Source organism: Trichoderma aggressivum (genome assembly GCF_033847375.1).
Source record: "Trichoderma aggressivum f. europaeum strain CBS 100526 chromosome Unknown scaffold_063, whole genome shotgun sequence".
Lineage (NCBI taxonomy): Eukaryota > Fungi > Ascomycota > Sordariomycetes > Hypocreales > Hypocreaceae > Trichoderma > Trichoderma aggressivum.
In genome coordinates this window covers 21237-47451 of record NW_026946429.1, presented here as the reverse complement: position 1 = coordinate 47451, position 26215 = coordinate 21237, and the positions used below count along the sequence as shown (strand labels likewise).

Here is a 26215-nt window from a genome sequence, read left to right as displayed (position 1 = left end):
GAGGCCGGTCCGGTCCTTGTCCCCCAGGTCCGAGAAGGGGTATAGCCGGGGGCAAGGTTAGAAATCATTAGAGGTCGAGAAGCATTAAAGCATCAGATATACATTGAGTAATGAAAAGACTTGTCGGGCCGGAATGCTGACGGGTGCAAGCATAATGGCCAATATAGATATTTCTTCGGTGCACCAAACTACCCATAAGGTGCATCGTATATGTACAGTATTGATGGGAGGAAAGCAGAGAGGGTAGGAGTCCTGAGTTGCCGAAGCCAAATAATTGCCCGCTACTGTGAGTCACTATTGAGCAATGCTCTCTGGGCTCATCATGCCAGTGGTGTCGTCCTTGTCAGTTTGGCTCATGCCGCCCTGGCTCTGCATACTGTCCGTCCGCTCCATGCTAGGTGCCAGTGCTAAGAGCGCAGGATTGGGAACAGCACCATTCGGAAGAGGTGCCGTTATTTTCTTCGCAGCCGCTGCATTTGCTGCTCCCCCTTTCTGAGGGGATGCATTCAATCGAGCTTCAGCCGCAGCGGCCTCCAGCTTCTTCTTCTTCTTCGCGAGCGCCAACTGTTCCTTGGGTGGACGTTTCTGCGCGGAAATGATTTTGCCGCTGGCACCGAGACGGGGGCGCGGTTTGCGCTGTTTAGTCGGTAGATCTTCATCCTCAACCAGTGGCGTGTCGCCATTAGCGTGAAGTTTGGCCAGGAAGAAGTTCTTGACCAAGCCAACCTGGTGCTGGATGTTCTCCTTGGTGACAGGCTCCGAGATGAGAAGCGGCTCGAATATTTCGCTGCTTGACCCGCCAGAGTTTTGCGTTTGCATCTGGTACTGGTTGCGCACTCTACTTTGCAGCAGATGGAACGGCACGGAAACAAAGTCGAGACCCATCTCCTTGTCCAGTCCGAGAGCCCGGAAGCCAAAGAAATCTTCTCCAAGGTCTTCGGCAAAATCTCCACTGGTGAACTGATCGCTGCCGTCGTTGAAAGCGCCAGCTCCATCTTCACCTGCTTCTGCCGAAAGAGCAGGGCGGAGAAGGTCAGCCAGATGGGACTTCATCCTGTCGTGCAAAGCACCCAGCCTGCTACCCAATCTGTCGACATCGTCCTTGACATAGTTCTCCAAAGTGGCAACATCATGTCCGTTCTCTTCCAGCGTATGAAGGATCACCTCCTCTGGTGTAAAGCGCGACTGTAGCGTCATCTCGCCTCCAACCTGGACTGATTTCTTTTCAGCCTCTCGGTAGATGTTAAACGTTCTAATTAGCTTTTGAAAATAGTCGGCTGCGATGCCCGTGAAGGTATCTATGGCGGATGGTTGCAGCTCCTCGAAGCCGGTGGTATAGAGAATCTTCGCAATGGAACGCTTTAGAGCATTCTGGCACGTCTCGGCTGCCATCACTGGGCCATCATCTGCGATGAAATGTGGCTCAATATCCAGCTCCCTGAATAGTTCAGAATTTGACTTTGGAAACTGATTTGTATAAACCTTTGGCTAAGTGTAAGCTTGCAATCACCCCCGGAGGAGAGAAATTTACGAGGGGAGCTCTTCCTACCTGGGATTGGACCTGCATCTGCTTGATGACAGAAATCTTCATAGCCAGTTTTCTTGTTTCTTGTATCTGATGGATGTTTTCGTCCATTTTCTTGGTCAGTTTACTTTGCGATGCGACAAACGAGCCGGGCGAAACGAGGCGAAGGAACTCCTCATGCTGGTTGATCACTTGGCCGTCGCCATCTTCGACCCATTGCAGCTTCGAGGGGATATCTGGAATATTGCTCAGGGGGGTATAGTAGTCGGGGATTACTTGTTCCTTTTCTTCCTCGATGCCCTCAGCCAATGTCTCAGGAGCTTTGCTTCCAGCGGCTTTGGCAGTAGTTGCGGAAGTATCAAACTCAGTGCTGTTGGTCAGCTCCGCCTCTTTTTGGCGAGCCAGGAATCTTCGCATGCCTGCCTTGCTTCTGAGTAAGGCGGGAGCATCCACGCTAAGCTTGTTGTCTTTGAACAGCAAAAATCGTTCCTTGGCTGTCAGAGCTCGGTCCTTCTTTGTACTTTGCTTCCATATCTTATACTCCTCATCTTCGTAAGCCTGCTCGGCAGCTTGGCCAAAGGCTTGGTTCAGGCTCATTCCGTTGATGCTAGGGCCGTCAATGTCCATGACATCAGCGTTGCTTGTAATTCCAGACGGGCCGTTGGCCGCACCGGGCGTGATGGAACCGCCAATCGGAGGTGTGGCAAACCCGTTGCTCCCGTCCATTTCTGATCCTTCACGACCAAGCTTGCCCAGCAGTCCGTTTACTTGTAAGATTGGCTTCTGGTCAACCACAGGGGTATCCTCTTTGGGATCGTTAGGAGCCTTCCTGGATTTGTTGGCTCCCTTGGTCGTGGCCTTGCGACCACGAGACGACATGATGGGCTCATCATCAGAGTCCTCGCCGCCGTCATCTTCGCCGCCATTTTGCTTCCTTCGTTCTTCAGCTTCCACTTCGGCCCGCGATCGGATGGCGAGATTTGGAATCAGAGGTATCAATTTCTCTGCTTCTTTCCGCATTCCATTTGCCATTCGGCGGAGTGGATGGTTCATGTCTTGGTTATACTTGAGGCAATTGTCCCAAATAAGATTAAGATCAACCACAAACTCGGTTTTAGATTTGTAGGTCAACGATTTCAACTTTTTGGTCATCGTGCCCAGATCCATCGGGTTTTTAATGACTAGGGGCAAAATTAGTAAAGCTACACACGCTCGAGGGCGAAATGTGGAATCTGCCCATACAATTATAATAATCAGGAGCGTCTCTCTTGTTGACGCGGGTGAGAAACGGCGTTGAGTACTCCGTGTGAGCTTTCAGCTCCGTCAAGACCTTTTCTAGAGCTTCGTACAGCTCTTCTTGGTTGACATTTTCTTCGCTTGCCCACTTGCTGCGGTTTTTCCGCACTTCGTTCATCAAGAGCCTCAGCTCGGCATCGGACGCCTTTACTTGATCTCTCTTCATGTCTATCCTTGCAATGAGATGCTTGAGGGTGAGACTTGACGCGCCAAGATTCGCGCTGCTGAGAGACCCTTGATTCGCAGCTTGTGATCCAGCCGCACCTGCGCTTTGGTTATTCTCCATTTCAGCCTGGAGCTGCTTCTCAGAATCTTCTAGTTGCTGCTGCTCAAGCATTGCCGTTCGGTCGTTTTCTAAGGTATATATAATCGTATGGAAGCTTCGCCGGGCGGCGGCTTCTGTTGCCATCCTCACATCTTCCAGTTGCTTTATGGCATCATCTTCGGGCTTCACCTTGGTCTGCGATCCATCCTGGGACCTCGCTTTATCTGCTATTCTGCTGGGAGAAGTGACCGACTGAACCGGAGAACTGCCGGATTTGGACGGCGATAACAGCGAGTTGGAAGCAGCCGCCGCACCCTGAGGCTTGGGAGCGGCAGACGATGCTTCTTCGTCTTCGTCGTCTTCGTCATCGTCGTCATAGTCATCTTCGTCTATTGTACGCTTCGCCTTCTTTAGTGGCGGCTCTTTTATGGGCTCGTGGTCGGTGGTTGGAGGGAGGGTAACGGCAGGGGTGGGGGGGTAGCGTCGTAGAGCCTCGATCGCGTTCAAATTATAGGATCCGTCGTCCGCAAAGAGCAGGGCGATCTTTTCTTCTGATTTTTGAAACAAGTCTGCGAAATGGGCGCGTCGCCTCTCGTCTTCGATATCAAGGGTTGCCTCAGGCATCAACACCAGCGAAGTGTCGACTGGGGTCGCGATACGCGCCAACCCATCGTCAACAATCTGCAAACTCCTGCTGCTGTTGGAATGATGCAGTCCTGGCGGCGGCCAGGCGGCCTGACCGTTAGGAAGAGTCATATTGGGCCCCGAGCGATGAAAGCGACAGCAAGGCCCCTTTCGCCATGCGCCAACGAATGCGCTCGCGTGCGGCCGGACCGGGAGCGAATGAGGAGCTCAACAACACATGGGCCAAAGGAGAAGCATCGATAGAGATGGCGGTCAGGAAATCGCGACGAACGGAGATGACTTGGCCGAGTTTCGATGGATCGCGATCGCTTGGTTTGTCTGCGGATCGAGAGGTGAGGTTGAGGATTTGGGAGGCTTGTACGTATGGGGAACCCTTCCCCAAAGCGGAGACTTTGCACTGGGTCACTGTCCGGCGGCAGCTGGGCCGGTGGTACCAGCACAAGCACCGCTATGGGGCGCTGTACCGGACTCTTGGAGCAGGGCGACGCAGGAGGTTCTGCTGCATGGAAATATCGATAAGGCTTGCTTTGCGTTGACAGGCTCTATGCATGCCGCTGCAATGAGTGCTTGCGGGTTATCGGGGGCATGGGCCTACGTCGTGCGTGTACTCGTACATCTCACGGATAGAGGCATTAGCATTACGAAAGTACTTGCGCCCGTACTGTGCCAGTTGTACGAGTATTATTTTTCTGCCTTACTAAGGCTCTGTCTCGCCTGAGGTACGTGTAAGGGAAAACCCTTTTTTTCCCAGTTGAGTTCACTTACACGTGAGACCACACGTGATGGTTAGCTCACTTGCCTGAGCACATTCTTACAGAGCATCGGTACTAAGTGACCACACAGCCGAAAAGGCAAGCAGCAGAAGACAAAGGATGCCGCTAGATTCGCTGTGAAAATTCTCTTTGTGCACTTGAGTAGAAATCGAACGATTTATCAGCGCTGCTGTGTATAACAACCTCAACGTCTGTGCCCAAGAGTGAACCGTGCCAGCTTAGACATTCCCATTTCTTTAGTACCAAGGTACTAAGTCGCCCATGTCAGGTACCTCTGTAAGCACCACCACCTGCTGGGTCGGTACGTATTCGGCTGCGCCACAGCTTGCTTCTCCAGCTCAAGACAAGCTCCCTCGCAACTCCACGCCAATTGCATGCAGATACGCTGCCTTGTATCGAGTCATTTGGTCTAGGGAGCTTTGCTGCTCTCCAGGCCATCATACTACTCAGACCTCTGTCACATTTGGAGCCGTCTCCTCGACTCCCCGAACCTAGCCATGCGGATAAGACTGCCCTTTGCAGGTGCGTACGTCATTAGCACAGACCGACCGCATCACGAAAAAAATTCCGTCCCTTGCATATTGCGAATAGCACACGCGCCGGCCTTGTTAGCTCGCTGGAAGATGCTAATACTAGTTTCAAGGTGTTTTCCTGCTTCTTCTGCTCCTGGCGGGCTATGCTGGTCTATCGACTATACAGCTCGGCGCCTATGTCAACGACAAAGTCCTCCACTTCGTAACGTTCTTCCTACTGACGGTCGTATTCTACTGGGTCGTTGATACCAATCGTCGACGAATCCTACACATGACCCTGGTGGTCTGCACTCTCATACTTGGTGTCGGATCCGAGTTCGTACAGAGTTTCCTTCCCAACGATCGAGATTTCGACATCTACGATATAGTAGCAAACATCGTTGGTAGTTTACTTGGACTTGGCATCTGTGCATGGTATCACAAGCGGATGCTTGAAAGGAAACGACAGCGCAAACACTATGATGCTGTTCCAGGTGAGGACACTGAAGACGTAGAGCTGGGGCAAGGTCAGGAGTCTGGAATCACGGACGCCTCGAGCCGAAGCAGGACTCTTGAAGAAGAAGTCGACAACTGGGATGAAAACGCTGAAGATAATTGGGATGATGACAACGCATCGATTCCCGATACGCCATCGCCTGCAATCGCCAAGGAAACTGATGCAGCCGGTGCTCGGGAAGCTAAGAAACGAACAGATTAACATGGTTTGGCTTAGTATCTGGAGTTTGGGTCGATCTGGGGGAGGGTTTCACATATGTATACAAGTATGATGACGGGATAAGGTTGCTGGCGTTTCGTGTCGAAAATGTGTCTCTGAGCGCAATAGTATGAATTGGGGAGGGTAGACGATGTATACGCGCTCATGCCTCTTAGCTATATGTCTCTCTAAACGTGGTGGGGAAACACCGTTTAGCCATATCTTTCTTAGCAAGAATGCAACATAAAAAGTTTGCTTACCATTGAGTACAATCTACTTATGAAAGGAGCGGTAAAGAATCGTTTCTGGGGTTTACTGAAAACAACACTCATCCTGTTCGATGTTATGTATCACAGATTCTATGGCGATTTACGGAGCATGCGTAAGCTATATCACGACAAAGCGAGCCCCAGATAGGAACCCATGGCTAAGCCATCTACAATCTTAACCCCATACAATTTCTTTGCTTGATGTCATTTGTAATTCTTAGTGAGGCACATTAATTACTTGAATACCTAGAGAACATCTTGATTCTAGACGAGTACATGGGCCATGGGCTCTTACCTCTTACCCTGCACTTTGGCTAAAATATTTGTGACATTATTCTTGTAAAGGAACCCCTCCATCTGCCCCTCACCTCACCGTCGGTGAGGTACCCACTATTATTCCTGCGAATTGGCCATGGCGGCATGACCTGGACTTCTGTCCAAAACCTCCAATTCTATGCGCCGAGAGACGCACTGCAGCAAAGATGGCGAGCTCAGAAAAACAGCTAGTCGCAAGGCAAGTGGAGCGGCAGTGACAGGCTGACGTTTGATCTACAAAGGTGCTAACAAAGCTGTGCCCAGTGGTAAAGATGAGACTCCGACCAACCCAAGGGGAATTCCCTACGCTCCCTTCGTCGACAAGGTCGAAGACTACGTGTCAACCCGGGACGATGTCGAACCGACACTTCGGAACTTCCAAGAAATGATCTCGTGAGCTGCGACAGTTTGGACTGTTGCCATGGCAAAAGGGCTAATGAGCCCGTGGTAGGAAGTATCAGTTCATGGAGCTGAACCTGCAACGTCGAATGACGGGGCTGAGGGAGAAGATTCCTGATATCCAGAAGACGTTGGATACCGTGCAGTTCCTCAAGCTACGAAAGGTTCGACTATGCAAAGCCATTCCAAGGAAAACTGCTTGCTCATGCCTGAGTCTAGGAGGAGACCGACCCCATTGAGACAACCTTTGAGCTCAACGATACTTTATATGCTAGAGCGAACATCCCACCGACTGAGGAGGTTTACATTTGGCTAGGGGTATGATGGGAGTGCTGGGAAAACAAGGGCCGCCAAGCTGACTCTACCACAGGCCAATGTCATGCTATCTTACCCAGTCGATGAAGCAGAGACGCTATTAACCTCCAAGCTCTCAGCGGCCAAGACAAGCCTGTCAAACTGCGAGGAAGACTTGGACTTTCTCCGAGAGCAGATTACCGTGAGTAGCCTCCTGGCCTTTGAGAAGCTGGTTTGGTTGGGTTGCTGACGATGGGTTTAGACCATGGAGGTTGCAACTGCGAGGGTTTACAACTGGGAGGTAGTGCAAAAGAGGAAAGAAAAATTAGAGGAAGAAGCAGAGAAGAAGAAGCTGAAGGACAGTGATGCGTAATATAGACACTTTGGAAAGGTTTCAAATTTCTTTCTGGCTGGCCACGAGGAGCTCTATTCCAACATGTGACTATTATATAGGTGCAAAAATACTTGGGCGCTTTCTCCATCTTGTATGATGATGTCTAGGGATTATTTGAAAATGGATCATTTTGCAGAGAAAGTCGATTGCAAGTTACATCATGAAGCTTGACGAATGATTGACAATACTACCTACTAAGTAGGTACTACTACTTAGTAGGTAATACTAATCTATAGTACCTTTGCAGTAGTCTATCCGGGCTACTCCATAATAGAAGAGACCCGCTTTTGGACACGCCCCGATTGTTGCATTTGGACGGTAGGCCGAATTTGAACTTTTGGAAGACTCGCGACAACACTTTGGCTACTCCCTCCAACCGCCCAATTTTCACGACAGAGGCCTCTTCAACGGACCCTTGCTGGCCGTGTTGGAGACATGAGGAGGAATGCTCAGAAATGCAACACGGGAGTTGGAGCAAAGGCGGCGGGTGCCGCGCCAACTGTTCCATCCATCTTTGGTAGGTGCCCATGAATTTCGACCAAGGGGAGTTTGGCATCTCACGTTCGCCTTTTTGCAGATGGTTCATGGATCGCCGTTGCAAATCCATAGCCGCCAAGCTTTCGCATCACAAGCTGCCATTGCCGTTGGGCACGAGACTGGAAGGATCTCTAGATTCGACCGAGACGACCATATTTTTGAAGCGCAATCCGCTCGACACATCCCACGAGCCACAACATCGACTGGTTTTTATAGACACACACCTGAGTCTCCCACACATAATTACGAAAACCATCCAACTCGCCAATATGAGCTTCCCACTGATAGTTCCTCACATCGCGGGCGGCGTAAAGATACCCATGCCGAACCTACCGAAGCCAACACACTTCAAAGCTCTCTAGATTCGTCGAAACCGCCCTCTCCCTCACGCCGCCATCGCAGGGCTGGACATTCCTCCACGTTCCCTACATCATGGCGTTATAAATCACCCAATTTCCTACTGCAGCAGGTGCTGGAGGCCAATGAAGATACCGAGAATTGGAAGATACAGGCTGCAGCGAGTCGTAGCGCTCGTCTTCCAATAATCCTGCTGCAGATGATAATTCGCAAGACAGCGCCTCAAGAACCCCGCCAGAACGGGCTTCTGGATCTCCTTCCATCTTCTCAAGAATGGGAAAAGGCAATGGACGTCACACGGCGAAATGGCCACTCGCATACTGACTTGGCTTATTATCTGTATATTCTCGAAGGCAAGACGGATGACGTGCGCTGTGAAAGGTTTCTTGAGCGCGATTCATATACACCGCCATTTATTTTACACTTTCTCCTTCGGCAATCATCAAAGTTCACCAGTCTCGAGACTCTCGGTCGTCTCATTAGCCATTGTCGCTCCTCATATCTGGATGTGATGAGAGCTGAATCAAGTGGACCAAGCGTCCGTACCAAGAGATCAAAGCGGGCACATGGGCCGGCGAGTTTCAATTTCGTCATGTCCCTTCTTGCGCACCACTGCATACGGCTCGACGCTAGACACACAGTCAAACTCGGAGAACTAGCTGTTCAATATATCGAGACAATAGCGGAATCAGCCCTACCACAAGAAGAAATCTATCAAGCTCAATGCTTGGTGTTTAACCACGGGCTTCGACTGTTTGGTTCGGACTACCGCATACATTCGATTCAGAAGTCATCGCCAAATTCATTCTTTTGGGAGGCACAAAGAATTCTTCTTGCTGTTTCTTCTAGACTAAAACGACAACTCCTGGTAGACGTTGAGGGTTTTCGTGCAATCAGAAAGGTATTGGCAGGCATGTCCAAAAATCAAGTCGAAATGCACAGTTCGGTCAGACACGCGCCTACATGGCCTCCGTATTTACTACCCGGAGATGGCATGGACGAAGAGATGGATCCCGAAGACAGCTGGAGCCGGTCCGTGCGAGCAGGAGTATTGATGCAAGAAGCTGGGTTCGCAAAAGACGCGCACGATGATGCTGTTGATATCCTACAGGGCATGTCTCCAGACGGTACGCCGACCATCCAGCAACGGGTGTCGCTGGCGAGGAATCGAAAGATGGGCCTGTGGGAGGCTTCCATCAGAGCTACGCGCAATGCACAGGAAGCTTGGGAGAGGTTCCAGAATCCTCCCGAAGAGGGGCTTGAGCTTGGCTTAGCTGAGTATACTGCCATGCTTGAAAAGTTGACGATGAGAGAAGCCGACGAACACACCAGAGCCCTCCCTGGCGACAGAGCTTTAAACTTCCCTACCCCACAGGAGGCCAATCTCACGGAATTTGAAAGGGCTCGCATTCGCCCGCCAAGCGTCTCTCAGCTTTACGAGAAGATGCTGCTGGATGGTATCCGTCCAAGTGGCAACTGCCTTGCCATCCTGGTGGCCAACACTGAATCAATGGAAATGGCGCGGAAGTACCTACACGATTTCGATCGGACTGGGGATCTTTATCGTCTAGTATCTCAAGAGATGGATGCCCAGGCTCTGAAGAAGGTGCCTATTGGAATCATCTCAGCATATATCCAAGTGATGACACGACAAGAGGGCAAACGAGCAAGAAAATACATGATACGGGCTATTGAATTGGCGGAACAGCGATTAGGACCAGCCCAGACACAGTGGTCCAATTTCATCTGGGGAACGATTCTGAAAAACTTGTCACAGCACCATCACGGGTTAAGGATAGTTGTTTATCAGCAGCTCAAGCTATCTCTTCATGTCATACAGAAACTTGATGGACCTGGTGGCCTTCCACTGCCGGCATTCATACAGTTCAGTAAGACTATACGAAAGATAGCCAAGCGCGAACTCGAGCAGCTTTCCACCGAATTGGAATCTGATTCGCCAACGGCCAAAGATGACGCGCTGTGGGCATTGTACGACAGGAAATCCAGGCACAGGGATGCTATGCAATGGGATACTTTTGACAACAGGCCGGGAGCGCTTGGCGTGTTTCGCCACTTCCGGTCTTCCGCTTTGCGGATGAATGAGTTGTTTGACAAACTTGCTTCACATGAAAGAGAAAGCCGGCGACTGCTGGGTACGACGAAAGTGGCACCATTGGATGAGATGATGTGGCGAAGGGACCCAGCTCGAAGCGAGCACGCTTACGAGTATATGATTTCCTTGGCGTACTTGGGCGAGTTTCAGCAGATGGCCAAGCTGCTGAGCTGGTTGATCGAGGTGTGGGGGCAGTCTGAAGTGGTTCAGGCATTGTCGGAGCTGGACGAGCCGCCGCCGTATGCGGATTTTGTCAAGACTCTCTGCGCTTTTCGATTCCTGGCCGAGCCGATGCTCGAACCAGGGGTAGTGGAGTCTTTGCGGGAAGCAATTGGCGCGGCTGGGTTGAACTGGGCATGGCCTGACGAAGAGGCTGTGGAGGCGTACGTCTATATGCAAGAAGACGAATCTCTTTGTGTTTTGGCGCGCGTGCTGGAGCGGGTGCGCTTCTCGTGGACAGAAGATACGAGTACAAGCAGGGCTACCGAGGTGGAGCGCGGCAGTGAATGGAGAAGCCATGGGAATGTGTAAGCTGGGCTTGGGAATCTACATGTAAGCAATATTTGAAACTGGGAGCATGGTATTGGGGCGTTTGCAAGGAGACATTGGCTTTGACTCTATAATCTGTATATATTCCTGTTTGGAGAGGTGGGAACCGAACCGGGGGCCCGTGAATCATCCCGGAGAATAGATGGTAGAATTAACGTTACTCACGTATGAGGTTATGAGGTTAAAGTAGATATCGCATTGTGCCTTGGTGATACATGTAGGAACACAAGAGTGAACATGTTAGTAACTGGTACACAAAAACTGGCCGTCTTGGTGCTACCAGGTCAGGTAGTCTAATTTCTGCTGCTTCTATTCTGAGGTTGCAGAGGGCTGAGCGGCTATCGCAGTCTCATCTTAAAACCGAGAGTGCAGGGGGTCGAATGGGCTTCCGATTGGTGTAGAGATGCCGGCCTGCTAAGAGTACTCGTAGTACAAAGAAGCTTGGTAAACAGGGTGCTAAGATGTAATACAAGGAAATACACACAGACAAGAGAGAGTCAGAATTGTGGTATTTGCTGAGAGAAGGAGGTTTGATCGGAGAGAATTGAAACAGCTTGCTAGGCTGGGAGTCTTGGCTGTCTGAGGAAGCAAACGAGTGCCTTTGAACGTGAAGCCACGCCATGCTTGGTCACGGAACACACATCCGAACAGGATGAAGGGAACTAAAACTACTCCGTAACCCCCCCGAAAAAGAACAAAGAAGAAACGAGAAAATAGAAAGAAAAAAACCCCCCCCCCCAGGCTATCCTCTCACCACCATGCAAAGACACGAAACAAGCCCGTCGGGTCACTGGCATGCAAAAGCTCAGCGACTGGCGCTTAATCCAGAACCCACTGGTTGCTGAGCCACAGGTGGCAGCGGTGGGGCGGCGCTGATAGGCCAGCATCTTTCGCCGGCCCAGACAGCGGCTGCACAGCAGCTTGGAGCATGCAAGTTGCATCCAATCCATTCCACCAATCCACGCAATATTCTCTTTGGGGTTTGTTTGGGGGTCTTGCGGTGACCAACCGCGCGGATGCGGCCGAGAGCTCTCAGACGAGCGAGGCGTGAAGAGGTGCCCGTTTCAATCGTTTCTGCCATGCCCAGGCGGGAGGCTGCAGTGGAAGGGAATGGCCCTGGTTCTGACTTGCGGGTTTACGATGATGCTGGGACTGGGCCATTGAAGCCATGCGCGTCTATTTCGTTTGAGGTGGCAACGAGCTCTTCTCTCTTTCTTACGGCTTCTTTGTTTGGTGGCAGATACATAATACGCGGGACGATCCTTTCCTTTCCCAATGCCTTGTTCTCTTCTTGGTTCCCGATCTGATGATTAACGTTGCATGTCGTGTCTCTCTCTGGTGCTCTGGTTGAACTCTCACCACTTCTCTCATTCTCTTTCTTACTGTCGTCTCTTTTCCTTCATTCTTTTTCTTTTCTTCTCTCTGAGATTCTCCTCTTTTCCTTATTTGTCTTGTCGATCACGCTCACTTGCAGTTGTTTGAGTCACCCACGCTCCCTTCCCATCGTCTAGTCACTGCCATTACGGCTATTCAGTCTGCCGCCGTCTAATATCCTTCCTTTTCTTTCCATCACCTGTTTTCCCTTTGCTTTTTGCTTTTGATTCTCGTCTGTTGAACCGTCTTGTTTCGCTCTTTGTCAAGTTCATCGTGACACCGGCCGCACACAAGCACCTCTTGTGTGTTGAACACGCATAATTATTATCAATCAACGTTCAATCCTTTGTCCACACTTCATGGTATAGCAAACGACATTGATTGTTGATCTTTACTATATTCGAATTCTCCTCCACTTTCTTTTCTTGCATTCCATCGCTGCGCGATCCTTCTCCAAAAGACTCATAATGCGTTACGATATACTCTTCAGCGCCTCGTTGGGCATGTTCTTGGCTGCTCAGCCCGCACAGGCTGGTCCATTGCCGCACTTGAGAGCCAGAATGTAAGTCTTTTCAATGTCATCAATTTTCATCTGTACTCTTGCATCATGCTAACGCTCTTCGGCGCTGTGTAGGCCCAACGTTGCGCGAGCTGACACAACTGCCGTATTTCAGACGTCGGCAGTTCCTAATGAGCAAGGGTAAGTCGCTTTGAACTGAGAAAAGCAAAAGACTAAAAGTCAAGAAAACACACATGTCTAACATCTCCAATTCCAGACCTACTTCTGAACCCGCTGCGTCCTCAGCCGAAACTCCTCGCCCCATCTTTCAAACCTTGACGGGCTCGTCAGTAGATATACCCGACTCTCTCACCTCTGGCACGCCTTCTCAGGTTCAGAGCCAAGCTCCAGTCACTTCTTCGGCCCCAGGAATCACTGTCATCCCAATCGTGGACTCTTCAACCACTGCAGGCGTTGAAACGAGTGCTCCAGCTGAAACGAGTGCTCCCGCCGCCGCACCAACCACGTCTAGCAGTGCTGTCGAGACTTCTACCGAGGCTTCTCTTCCAATCACGGCCAGTACGGCCGTTGGTATTCCTACTACGAGTGCTGCCCCGGCTACTTCTACCGAGCTTGCCAGTACAAGTGCAACTAGCCAGGTTGCTGACCAGTCCACGACAATTGCGTTGCCAGATGATAGAGCCACCACCAGTGTTTCCTCAGAGGGATCCAGCACCGTCGCTGGCACTTCTACCAATGTTGCTACCTCGACTACAGCTCACAGTACCTCTGTGGGAGGGACAACCTCTGTGGGAGGAACAACTTCTGTAGGGGGAACAACAACCTCTATCGGAGGAACAACAACCTCAGAAAAGCCTTCGTCGACAGAGGCAACTCCTCAGACAACACCAACAGGTGCTTCAACTACTGGATCTGAGGCTTCAAGCTCTGCTACCGTAAACACAGAGTCTCAGACGGCGACAACCGGGGTTAAAGAGTCTACAACTGCGCCTCTGACAACTGGTAATGCCGCTTCTTCTGCAAGCACCGAGACTTTGGCCACTACAAACACTGCGCCTGCCACTACTGCTTCAACCACGGCAGCTCAGACTCGGACTCAGACAACTGATCCTGTCTCTGAGACTACGGCTTCAACAACGCAGACGAGTGCTACTACTTCTGCTACTTCTGCTACTACTGAGGCTACCTCTTCTGCTATCACTGAAGCTACTTCGGCATCGCAGACTCAGGCCCCAGGAACCACTGCTGCCGAGTTCACCACGAGCTCTATCCCCTCAAAGCCGGTAGTCGACTCTACAAGTCTAACCCAGCCTCACTCTACCACCAGCGCGGCTCCCACATCCACCGGAGGAAGCAGCCTGACTTCAAGTACTACCAATCCTGGAACTACTGTTGCAACGTCCGAGACCGCATCTTCTACCGAGTCGCCAACGACCTCAGCCTCAGCCTCAACCTCAGAGACTGCTTCAACTCATGACACGGTGTCTAGCTCCACGTCAATCCCGTCCACCGCTGCCACCAGTGCCACCAGCGAAGCGCTCTTCTTGACTTCATCAGCCCCAGCGGAAGTCACGGCGCCCCCAACCTCTGCATCCTCCACAGCCTCGTCGACTTCAAGCTCGACCTCATCCGAGGCCAGCACTTCCAGTCAGGCTGCCACTTTACCAGCTTCAAAGCCGCAGAGCACCCTGACGAAGCCTGTATTCCTCCCCACCCCTGAGCTCCCTGCTCCCAGCTCTTCGACGAGCTCTGCGCCATCAACCACCGCAGCCCCCCCGTCGTCGTCAGCCTTGCCTCCGCCCCCACCGCCGACAACCACGGCCACGTCTACGACAAGGCTCACTGCTACTGTCACCGTTCAGCCTACGGGAACACCCGACGTCGCCGTCCCTACTGCCTTCACCACCTTTCCCACTGGCACCTCAACCGTTCCGGCTCAGGTCTTTGCGAGCAATCTCGCCCAGGCCCAGCAATACAACAATGTCTTCAAGGGTCTGACCCCCAAGTCTGCTTGCACCGGCTCCCAAGCGGCTTGCATCGACGGCCAACTTGCCAAGTGCGGTCCCGACGGGGCGTTTGTCCTCGAGGCATGCACCATCCCGGGAATGAAGTGCTATGCCCTGCCAATGACAGTTACCGAGGGCGTCGTGGTGGGATGCCAGGACACTTCTAAAGCAGAAGACATCCTCGGCGCCACGGGCCAACCTCAGAGCAGCGCGCCGGCCCCCACGCCGGCCCCTACGCCGGCTGTCCCCAGTGACGATCCGGCTGATCCTCCGGCGGTAACTCTCACCACCGTCATCACCATCAGCGATCAGCCGTCCCCGCCACCTGCAACTACACCGGCCTCCTCGACAACCCCGGCTGTACCCCAGGAGCCTTCATCCACTCCCACTCCCGAGCCTCAGCCTCAGCAGCCGACTCCGGACCCCGTCATCCCTCCACCTGCCACCACCAGCTCCGCGGCCCCTCCTCCTCCTCCCCCCCCTTCGCCGCCGCCAGCTCCAACCACCTTCCAGACCATCAAGACCAGCCAGCCCGCCCCCGTCATCACGCCCCCCTCGGCCCCCGCCTTTGCGCCTCTCCCCCCTCCTAATCCCACGAGCCTCGTCCTCATCCCCATCCCCGACGATCCCGCCCCGTCAGAGCTCGCCATCCCCAGCTCCGACAGCAATCCTCGTACCACCGCCGTCGTCAACGGGACCCCTACCGTGTCGGTCTACTTCACGGTTACCGTCACGCAGCAGGAGAAGGAGACTGTCACCGTCACTGTCAGCGCTTAAGGGGGGCAAGTTTAGACTAGGCTGGTTTCATCTGTCTTACAAACTGCACACTTTTGCTTAATCCATCTAAACGTTTTTGATTTTGTATTTCTTTTTTGTCTCCGCGTTCTTTTTTCCCATGTTTCAATCTGCATATAATTCATGTAGTCGGTCTTACAATAGGAGAACAGGGCGGAAAAAATAATGCTTTGGTGCGGCATCAAAATTGTTTTTATATATATGAATTGCACCCAGACGGGAAAAAGGGAAAGGACCACGTTTTTAATGTAGTATATATACTGAATGGGAAAGGGAAACGAAACACATCGTGGAGTTTTAATACACAAGTTGGGAGGTAGTTTGTCCTGTCTGTTTGATCCTTTCGCTCATGCATTTAGTTTGAATTTTTACTCTCAGTATCTATATACGTACAGTCTCCAACATGTCTCCCGTAATAATGTTGTTTCATCGCTACGTTGTCAAAGAAAATAATAATAATAATAAAAGAAAGGGCATATTGTTTCTTCATTACCCTTTCGTGAATCAATGCTTGTTCCAGGGTTTCCATTTCGCTTCATGCCCCGAATGCTGTATGTCCGACTGTGATCCTTCTATGAAGACTTCGTAATACGAGGTTTCCGACAATGGGAGACCATAACATAGAGTAGAATGGGACCACTCAAGAAGAAGAAAACAAGGGGGTAAAAAAAGGACTACAAGATAATAGTAGAAGCAAAAATGTATGCAAGGATGATTGCCACCTTTGTTGGTAACGTGGGAAAAAATGAAGAGGGAAAAAGAAGCAGGCATTGAAGACTCATTTCCAAGTTGCGCCAGGTAAAGACATCCCTGCGTAATGATATTGAAGTGAAGTTGGGGGGGGGAAAAATCCAAAGAAGAATAGAATAAAGAAACGCCAAAGCCAAAAAAGCGTGAGGATAGCCCCATCACTCAATCTGCTGCGGATGCTGAGCTCTTACTTCGCAGAATCGCGGCTGTAAAGTCCGAGGCTGCTCTGCCGCGGTTAAATCGCTAATTCGTTGCCGGCCGAAAATTGCCAGCAAAGGGACTCGCGACCTCGAGTCTCTTAGCCGCTGGTTCGCGACTGCCGGCTTCCTCGTTTACAGGGCCGTACTTGTCCTGCCAGAGCTTTCTCATGACTTGGTAGATGAACCGGTATTGTATTTCGCCTTGGACCATGCCGCGGCGTTGCTGGCGGAGGCTGTCAACCGCTTGAAAGACAAGATCGGCACGCTCCATGGGCAAATCGTATCTTGCCAGGTACCCTGCGTTTAGTTCCCTAATCAAGTGCTCAAGACAGATGAATGTACCCGTACGACCTACACCCGCGCTGCAGTGGACAATGCGTGGGGTTGACGGTGCGCAATACTGTCGAGATAGCTTCATTAGCTCCAGAAAGCTGTCCAAGTCATCCGAAGTTGGAACACCAAAATCAGGCCAGCGCCTGTAGAGGAAATGCCAGACAACGCGTGGCTCCTTCTCGCCGTAGACGTGAAGGAGTAGTTTGCGCTTCTCGATTGCGCCACCTGCAAGCTCCTCCACAGAAACAAAGGTGAGGTCTGCCCTCCAGTTGTCATTCCACAGATTATAGTCGTTGACACCCCAGACGGTATCATGTCCGCCGGTGGGCAGTTCATCGCCCATGGGAAAATACTGATCACACTTGATCACATCAAGCTCAATCATGTTTGTGAGCTGCACGATGACGGCAGGGGAGGGACACTGTTCAGCAATCATGCGCCAGACATGGTCGAATGAGGATACCGTAGGGCCTTGCATGGCAAGGTAACGCAACGGCGGCTTGTTCGGGTCGGTCGGGGACGTAAGAGCAATGGCAGAGGCGTTGACATAGTCGAACTCGGTCTCTGGGACCCGAAGCTTGACCCGGTTATACGCCCAGGGCTTGATATTAATGTAGCGGTCCATCTTCTCGAAGGTATCGGCGTGCTTGTAGATGATCCATCGTGCATCCCCCATGTTGTCGTCTCGCATGCCCTGCGCAACTCTGACTCGCTCAGCCCAGGTGAGTTCCTGATACTTGACGTCGATGTCTGTAATGGCGTGCCATGTTAGCGGGGCGGGAGCACTTGTACTTGTAGCGCCAGTAGATATGACGTGCATATGCATCCGGCTTGCATATACATCTTATCTTGGTGAGAGATATGACGCACCTTGCTGCGACAGCGTCAAGAAGGCTGGCAAAACTGGAGGTGGCTGGTTGACGCTCCTGCGGCGATCTTGCACAGGCGGCGATTTGTGTTGCGCTGGCTGAGAGGCTGGTCGCGCAGGCCTGGGCGGCGACTGGATGCCATCCTGGGCCACCACGACGGCTGACGGCGTGGTTGGAGTGAGGTCTGAAGGAGGACTGTCTCTAGCGCGCTTCGACGGGCCTCGCAGCCGCAAGCTCTTGAACGGTGACATTTTGTGGTGCGTCCGCTGCACCGAGTCGTTGACGCTCATGTTTTCCGAGGCGACGGCGGCATTGCGATCGAGGGCCGTCTCGATGACGGGAGGTTTGGGTTTCCGGCGAAACTTGGGGATCTTATCCATGACAGCCAGGGAAGAGATTTTGGAAGCCCTGACGGCTGCCTTTTTCACGGCGTTGGCCAAGGAGACAACGAGGCGTGCCGGGTTAGCCGTTGCTGTCGCTGTCGCTGTCGCCCGTGGATTTGGATTTCGGATTTCGATCGTTGGCGGGTTTGGTTGGCGAGAGCGGCGACCGGGCAAAATAATAAGTGATATCCGGGTATGGATGTATCTGAGTGCAAAGAAGTGAAGAAGTAAAAAAAATTCTGTCAAGGAGCGCGTGAAAGTGAAGAGAGAAGAAGAAGAAGAAGAAAGAAGAAAGCGGGAGAAGAAAGGATATGATGAGTCTGGAAGAGGAGGCGATGGCAAGAAGAGGAATATGCAATCGCGGGAAAGTGCGAGGGGATCTGGAGTAGAGGTTCGCAGCTCACGGCGGCGGCGGCGCTGACGGAAGTGGTACCGGTACCTGCTACAGTAATGAAGCCAAGATTGGATTTGATGCATGCAATCTGAGGGCTGTAAGATTGCCCGATGCTTTAGCGAAAGATGGGATTGCTTGCTTACTACGAGGTACCTTGTTTATACCTTGGTAGATGGATCGTAATACATGCTAGCACCGGGTACATGCATGTACGAGTAGGTATTAGTACTGCGTTTGTATCCCTGGCAGTTGGTAGGTTAGTAGTAGTAATAAGGATGGCCAATGTAGAGAATGATGCATCTCATCTGCTGTCGAGGTTCCAGGAAACATCTGACCCAGCCAAGAAACAGGCTTGGGATATTGATTGCATGCATGCATGCAATACCTGGCACATACATGCTGCAGCAACTCCCCCCCGTGCATACAGACAGACAGCACACACTAGGCCGGGATTAGCGCTTGTCAACTTCTTCAGTGGAGTTCCGCAGCGCAATCGCGTCGGTTCCCCAGCACGCGACTTGTGTAAGTGCACCCAGTACCTGCATGTCGCATCCACCACTCAGACGCTGCCAGTTATTTTGGTTCAAAACATGGTCATTTGATTCGCTTCCATCCTCCTGAGCGCGTCATCCAACCCCCGGGACAGAGGCTTGTTCGCGTCAGCTGAAGCTCGTGTCGCCGCCATTCTTGTGACTGTGCTCTGCTCGGCGTGTTTTGCATCTGCGTCTGTGTGTGTGTGTCACTCAGCGTTGCCAAAACGGGGGCAAATCATAATGGAGAGATCGATCCATCCTAAGAATATCGTATCTTACAGTACATGCATCTCAGACGCAGTCCACAATGTTTTTTTCCCCATTCCCTTTCGACTCCCTTGCCTCACCTTTTTTCTCTCTTGCTTTTGCTTTTGCTTTCCCTTTTTTTGTCCCTTTCCTTTTTCCTCTTTTTTTCTCTCATCTTTCAGGCATTGATAGTTCCTCCCATCCGCCATCTTGGTTTCAACACCAACGCACCATGTGAGACATGTGACACCCAACAACTCATAAGCCAATGGAATACAAATCCCGTATGTGTCTGCTCAGCAACAGGCGGACATGCGCACCCAACATCCTGCATCAGCTGAGCCCCAACCTATTATTACCCTCTCCATCACTCCATACTTATACATGGCTTTTCGCCTCCCCCCTTTCCCTTGCTTCCGTCAAACGGCAGAGTAGACCCCTGTGACAAATCTGCCGCATTCGACTTTTTGTTCCAGCGTCACTTTGCGGCCCTTGCCGCCTTCTCCTAGCCGGGCGGTTTGTCGAGGTGTCAGACATAATCTGTGCCGTCCCGCGTCTCCATCCAATGGTGAAATGTACGTGGGTGTGTTCAAGTTATTCCGCTTGCCTGTTCCCAACTGGTAGTGTTCGTTGCCTCCCCAGAAAACCACGTCAGATCCCCAGTAAGTCTCATTCTCAGAGGACCGGCTCGACATGGAGGTTTGTGTCACATTGTCCATGATTGCGGCGCCGTGAGTTGCGCCAATGCTCAGAGACTTGATTTTGATAGGCATTAGTTGGCTGCTTCTCTCATCAAACTCGCAGAGTCCCGAAAGCGCCTTCAGCTTGGTAGGCCCGAGAGAAACATGAGTCCACTTGCCAGTACCAAGCGAGCCAGTGGTGCCTTGCCCTGCCGCCCAAATGTCAAACGTGCTATGGGGTAACCTCCTGGAAGGTGCTGTGTCACCGGCCTCGGTGTTGCTGGTATCAGGCACATCAGCTTCACAGGCGAAGAAGGTGTTCAAACCACCGGCAGCGATTGACGAAACCTTGGGTACCAGCCCACTGCTTCCGTACAGCTTGTGAGTTTGTAAGATGGTAGGTGTAGAGACAAAAGCGCTTCCCAGTTGGGCCTCGAAGCCAAGTTGACCAAAAGTGTTATCGCCCCACGTAAAGATGCGTCCGAGTTTATCTAGAACAACCGAGTGATAGTCTCCCGTTGCGACGCGTTTGACATCAAACCCCTTGAGCGAAGTGATTTCATGTGGTTGATCATAGCGCCCCTTGGGGCGTGTCTCCCAGGTGAGGCCCGGAATGCCCATTTGTCCCTTTGTTGGAAATGATGAGGCGCTCGAGGCACAGGAGAAAACTCGTCCCGCTGAAGTTTGCAGCAAGCAATGCTCTAGTCCGCTGCTGATATCGACAACGCGCTCACCCCATCCGAGCCCTGTTGGGGTCAAGCTTTGGAAGCTGATGGCCTCGTTGCCAGACGAAGACCAGAGTGACCAAGAGCTCTTGTCCTGCTCCAGCTTCTTGCCGCCCTCTTGGTCATCACGGGAGGCCGGTATGGCATATACCGAGCCGCCGCGAGATAAAGCAATAATCCGGTCCTCTGATACTTCAATCTTGGCAAGATCCTTGCCCTTCAAAGTCGTCACCGGCGTTGGATCTGCCTTGGAAAATCCCAAGCCCCATTGCACGAGGTCGCCCTTCTCCGTGATGGCTGCGCCAAAATCCTGAGTGAGCTTCAAGTCACGGAGAAGCTGGTTGTCGAAATGGGATATTCTACGCGGAAGCTTGATGTTCTTCTCATTCGAACTAGGGTCAATGACTTTTCCCGTATTCGAGCCCCAAGCATACACTCCGGGATGCTCCCAGCTTTTCTTCACCTGCATGTGCTGGGAGCTAATCAGCTCGCGGTTCTCTTCCTTTGAGGCAGCGTGCTTGCGGGTCTTTTCGAATTCCAAGTCAGCCTTCTGATACCCCGGCTGGGCTGCTTCAGGAGCCGAGCTCAGTCGAGCTTGGAGCTTAGGATAGTAGTATGCTCCAGCTGCCGCCACGGCGAAAACCGCCGCAAATCCCACGGCTTTCCCTCCTCGCCGCTTGGGCCTCCCCTCAGCCGAGTCACTGGCGTATCGAGCCCATTGGCGCTGATTCGTAGCGAGATGTGGTCGAGCCGAGAGGCGAAGACGGGACGCTCGCCGAAGGGCGGACTGAGAGACATTCATAGCTGCCTTACCACTCTGATCCAGCTGCTGACGCTCAGATGCTCAATGACCTATGCCGGAGTTCACCTGATAGCCCCGCTGTGGACTGGATTGATCAGCGTATGAGTGCAGCGACCGATTGTGAGGTCGCAGATGCCATGAGATCATGCACTCACTATCCTTGTATGCAAAAGTTAGTAAAAAGGCTTTAAGTGCATACATCCCTGTACTGAAGCTTTCGGCAACCCGATGATGTCATACCGCTAATTGGCTGGTCCGAGCTGCGAGCTGCCAATCCAATAAGCATTGACGCTATTTGCTACCTTAGTACTCATCAACCAATTCCCATTCTTGCCATTGCAAGCTTGGTTGCGTCAACTATCCAAGACGCAAATCGAGAAACAAGCTTGTGTATAATGAAGATACGGCGAGTAGGGAGTAGCAGTTATGAGATTTTCTCCATGCACGATATCATTGCGGTACTCGATCCAATTCAGTACTCCATAGTGTGAATAGGCTGTCAGCTATGGAAATTAGCACCCAAACAAGGATAGAAAGGGGGCTTTCATCTTTACCTCCCCAGCAAGCTGAGAAAGGAATGGAGAGGGAAAAAAGCTAAAGAAGGGTTTTATCCCTATTAGCACGATGCGGCCAACTCTCATAATATACAGATACGTACCAGCAAAGTCTCCAAGTGCAAAAGATGTTGAAGTAGCTTACACAAGACAATTTTAAGACTAAGAAAACACCAGGCTAATAACCATCTTTGATGCTAGAGGTCTGAACGAAAGTAGGAGAGAGGGAAGCTTATTTGACGATCAACTGGGGTAGATTTACGGGTCAAAAGCTGATGCGCAGCGGTGCCACTTACATCGGATTCGAGCACTGCGATGTACACATGTATCCTGACCAATGATCTTGATCATCCAAACACCTAAACAGATGCGTGACAGTGCACAAAGTAGACATTTTGTGTATTACCTAGATTATGTTTTTTCTTATTTTGTTTTTTGTTTTTCTCCGAATTACTGCATGATTCAAAGGACTCATACAGAGACATCTGATCAATGATTTGAAGGAAAGTGAGATGAATCCAATGTCCAGTTGCTGATTTACAGTTATACCGGCCCTCAACAAGAAACAAAAGTAGCAAAATCCCATCAGATCTTCATGCAAAGTTAAAAAATTGGCAAAAGAGAACCTGCTGGATTACGAAATGCAGAACAATGATCATGTCTGAATTGAATCGCTGTGCGACACAAGTAGAGCAACTGCTTAGTCATCAGCTAGTTCGCAACAGTACTTTACTTTTCTATGGACCCTGCATGTTGCAAACAAGTACCGTGGGGTGGTGCAGCAGATCCCAAATAGTGACCACGCAGCAATCGGCGCATTCTCCCATCTCGAGCCTTGCTTCCAGCTCCGAGCCGCCATGTACGAGGACGGCTGGTACAGCTTCGTGCCGGAGCTTGGAAACGGTAACAATGGCAGAGCCGAGACGTCTAGCGGCCGGCCTCGTGGGCACCAGCGCAAGGAATCGCTCCTACAGCAGCCAAATGTTGGTGTCGGCCATCCTTCAGTTGGCATGTTACAGACGACTTACTCTGTCTAGGAGCCCAACAATATCGCCGAGACGCTGGAGGATGTTCTGGAAGAGTTAGAGAACACAAACGACCCTCCCGAACCCACATTGCCTCGTCGAGCTGCCTCATACTCCGACTTTTACGATGTTGTCAAGGCGGAGCTTCTCAAAGACTCTCAGCGCAAGCCGCGGCGGAAAGTCGACAGGAGGAGCAGGAATTGGGAGGCCTTGACGCTTTTCCATGAGGGCTCTGAAGCTTCTCCATACCCTCAGAAGGAGGCCGCGTCCTCAGAATCGCTAGACAATCGGCTCCTGGAGGAGAGCCAGCGCGAGTATCTGTATGACTCTGGACACATGCGCAATTAGAGCTCAGCTAATCAACAACCAGGCTATACCGCGATCAATTGAAAATGACCGAACGCCACCTGGAAGGATTGATCGACAATGCCAACGATACACTCAAGCTGCTCACAACGCTATCGCAGTCTTTCCTTTCTGTTGAGGCCCAGACTTCGACTTTCCAAGCTCAATGCGAAGAGCTCTTGGCGGAGCAGCGACGACTAGAGAAGCTTGCAGATGAGGTTGGCACAGACCTTTACTACTACGCATACCTGGAGAAGGCTACAAGACGGCTGAACGCTCCTGGCGCCAGTCAATTGGTCGAAGACGACGACTTTGGCGAAATGGTGGAAAACATTGATTCGTGCATCAAGTTTATGACCGCTCATGTAAGAAGATGAAGGCTTTGAGACTTAAAGTTTTTTATATTGACATGCTGCAGGAAAATTACCGCGAACGCGATTCGTATTTGGCACGATATAGCGCCCTACTTACCAAGGCATTACATCTTCTTGACCATGGCTTCAATAGCTGCTTGGACAAAGTATCCGGCGACATTGCGCGCCAGATTGCCGCCACGAAATCAGAGTCTGCTCGCTATGCACTCGCTTATGGCAGATTCGAGGAGATGATGGCCGAATCGTACTCTCTCCTACCAAACATTCGAAAAGCAGTCCGATCGGCTTACCACGCATACGGCCAGCCAGTAGAAGCCACAACTACAACTGCAACATATGTCAATGCCATTACCACCATCTTCCGAACATATCTCACTACCCGTGATAGGGACATGAAGTTGATGACGCAACATGATATAGACGAATTCCAGAAAGAAGTCAAGAGTCTATCGATAGAGACAGCTTCTAGAAACTTTATCAAGCAGCTCTTCGAACGAATATATAGCGAGGATGGACTTTTTACCAAAATCTTCAACATAGAACTCGTGTGGAGCCCCTCTCCAGAGTCAGCTTTCCAGGCCGTCAAGCTAGTCAACACCTCGATGGTTCACCCGGGCAATATTGTGCCGTTGGCTACCAACTTGCAAGCCGTACTCCAAACCGCTCAACTTCAAGAAACGTGTAATGTGGTTGGCTGGCTGGCAAACGAATATGGCGTGGTGGATGTTGATGAGGACGAGTCTCCATCTTTCAGGAAGTACAGGGAATATGCCGCCCGACTGCTTGCAGACCACTTGTGGCCATTCACAGACAATTTATTTGAAGCAGAGATTACCAAGTCCCTCAGCAAGGCCGCAGCTCAAGACAGTCACTTGAAAATCAGTCCCGTAGTGGGTGGAGTGGCATCTTCAAACGCATATCCCTTGGTTAAGCGAGCGATTGAGCTTCTAGCCATGTTTGACCAAGCAATGCCCAAGGAGCGATCTGTAAGTCACTTGACAAAGCCAAGTGTGTGTTTACTCGGAACTAACACCATCTCACGCAGGCTAAAAACAGTCCCGTGGTGTTCAAGATTGTGCGGGAGACCATTCAGATACTTCAGCGAGCTGAAGCAAGAATCAAGTCGCTTAAAACGGACACTGACCCGGATCTCTTCATGGTTAAAAACTTACTCATCATTAAGAATGAGTTGGTATCACTCGAGATTGGGGATATACGGAGCCAGCCCGCAATGCAGCATTTTGGCCAGATTTGGGACACGCTGAGTCCCCAAAATTGGGTGGGATTTTTCGGGAGCATCATCAGCGGCAATCTTTGGTCTCGAGGGGCGCCATCAGTCACCGCAAAGACGCTTACTGTCGAGGATATGAGTGAGCAGTTGGATGAGCTTCTACGCCAGTCCATTTACGCATTTACGAAGCGCTGGGGGTCTCTTTTCAACGACTCTCAAAGCAGAAAAGCCGGAGTGAAACCCATCGCAAAGGTAGAAGCCGAGCTTGAAACCATGCTTGACACGGCTTTCAGCAATCAGCCTGAAGTGATTGCGAGGCTGAAAGAAGCCATCCAGCTCAACGCGCAGGCACAAAACGAGGCAAAGAGCCCCGACAACGGAACTCGGAGATATTAGACGAGCAGCGTAAAGGAAACCCTTGGATGTCAGAGGGACACAATTTATTCTAATGATGATAATGATTTCCATTCACAATGACTCGAGTGGAGATGTGCCATTTTTTACTGATTGTAAGATGCTTTGAAGTTGCTCCAGACGATGACGATGCTTATGATGGCTCTTTCAATCTCCGGACAAGGGCTTGCGGCCGATCCCACCAATCGGTCAGGCCTCAGCAACCACGCGTCAAGTCTCCATTCCAATCCTCTACGGCGAGGCAAGACGTAATGAATGATGCCTATTCCACCCCGACAACTTCATTTGTATAGACTTGATCTTTTACAAAGCGCCTCATGTCATACACTATTAATAACAGGCGTCGTATACACCCGCAATGCCACTCTATTCCACAATTAGCAGTAGCCCGAAACCCCGACAAATAAACGAGGAGCGACGAATGCGAGGCGGGGTATTAGCGTGATGTGGTATTTGCTTCATGCCGTGAATCGTAAGCCTTGAAAGCCTAGTAAAAGTGAACAGTTGTGTTTGTTTGGCATGTCGAAGCGACAGCCCGAAAGTTGAGATGCGACAGATAAGAACAAGCCGGGGCTCGGAACCCGGTCTGTGTTTAAAGACCGAGAATTAGAGGCTTTCCTCTTTCGCTTTGTCAACTCATGACAATCCTTTTTATTCATCAATTCTCCTTTTGTTGCTCGATTCACCAGAATTGCAAACTGTTA

At 51.2% G+C, this 26215-nt stretch overlaps 8 protein-coding genes across 8 annotated transcripts; 5 read left to right on the top strand and 3 right to left on the bottom strand.

Moving 5' to 3' along the window:
• Positions 1–294: 294 nt before the first annotated feature.
• Triagg1_10001 (transcriptional regulator family: Bromodomain transcription factor) lies at positions 295–3842 on the bottom strand (the record flags this gene model as incomplete). Its single annotated transcript, XM_062894030.1, has 3 exons — positions 295–1488; positions 1550–2706; positions 2768–3842. The coding sequence occupies 3 exons, from the start codon at positions 3840–3842 to the stop codon at positions 295–297; spliced, it is 3426 nt and encodes a 1141-aa protein (XP_062751015.1).
• Positions 3843–3948: 106 nt separating this feature from the next.
• Positions 3949–5734, top strand: Triagg1_10000 (uncharacterized protein; the record flags this gene model as incomplete). Its single annotated transcript, XM_062894029.1, has 2 exons — positions 3949–4329; positions 5204–5734. The coding sequence occupies 2 exons, from the start codon at positions 3949–3951 to the stop codon at positions 5732–5734; spliced, it is 912 nt and encodes a 303-aa protein (XP_062751014.1).
• A 276-nt stretch (positions 5735–6010) lies between these two features.
• Positions 6011–7381, top strand: Triagg1_9999 (uncharacterized protein; the record flags this gene model as incomplete). The annotated part of the gene is made up of 6 exons (XM_062894028.1): positions 6011–6113; positions 6558–6708; positions 6767–6878; positions 6934–7032; positions 7085–7210; positions 7271–7381. The coding sequence occupies 6 exons, from the start codon at positions 6011–6013 to the stop codon at positions 7379–7381; spliced, it is 702 nt and encodes a 233-aa protein (XP_062751013.1).
• A 598-nt stretch (positions 7382–7979) lies between these two features.
• Triagg1_9998 (uncharacterized protein) lies at positions 7980–10940 on the top strand (the record flags this gene model as incomplete). The annotated part of the gene is made up of 1 exon (XM_062894027.1): positions 7980–10940. The coding sequence occupies one exon, from the start codon at positions 7980–7982 to the stop codon at positions 10938–10940; it is 2961 nt and encodes a 986-aa protein (XP_062751012.1).
• A 1859-nt stretch (positions 10941–12799) lies between these two features.
• On the top strand, positions 12800–15635 carry Triagg1_9997 (uncharacterized protein; the record flags this gene model as incomplete). Its single annotated transcript, XM_062894026.1, has 3 exons — positions 12800–12894; positions 12967–13032; positions 13109–15635. 3 exons carry the CDS (start codon positions 12800–12802, stop codon positions 15633–15635), a joined length of 2688 nt encoding a protein of 895 aa, XP_062751011.1.
• A 1011-nt stretch (positions 15636–16646) lies between these two features.
• Positions 16647–18185, bottom strand: Triagg1_9996 (uncharacterized protein; the record flags this gene model as incomplete). The annotated part of the gene is made up of 2 exons (XM_062894025.1): positions 16647–17686; positions 17807–18185. The coding sequence occupies 2 exons, from the start codon at positions 18183–18185 to the stop codon at positions 16647–16649; spliced, it is 1419 nt and encodes a 472-aa protein (XP_062751010.1).
• Positions 18186–19780: 1595 nt separating this feature from the next.
• Triagg1_9995 (uncharacterized protein) lies at positions 19781–21568 on the bottom strand (the record flags this gene model as incomplete). The annotated part of the gene is made up of 1 exon (XM_062894024.1): positions 19781–21568. One exon carries the CDS (start codon positions 21566–21568, stop codon positions 19781–19783), a length of 1788 nt encoding a protein of 595 aa, XP_062751009.1.
• Positions 21569–22979: 1411 nt separating this feature from the next.
• Positions 22980–25493, top strand: Triagg1_9994 (uncharacterized protein; the record flags this gene model as incomplete). Its single annotated transcript, XM_062894023.1, has 5 exons — positions 22980–23105; positions 23160–23467; positions 23518–23857; positions 23911–24852; positions 24912–25493. The coding sequence occupies 5 exons, from the start codon at positions 22980–22982 to the stop codon at positions 25491–25493; spliced, it is 2298 nt and encodes a 765-aa protein (XP_062751008.1).
• Positions 25494–26215: the final 722 nt, after the last annotated feature.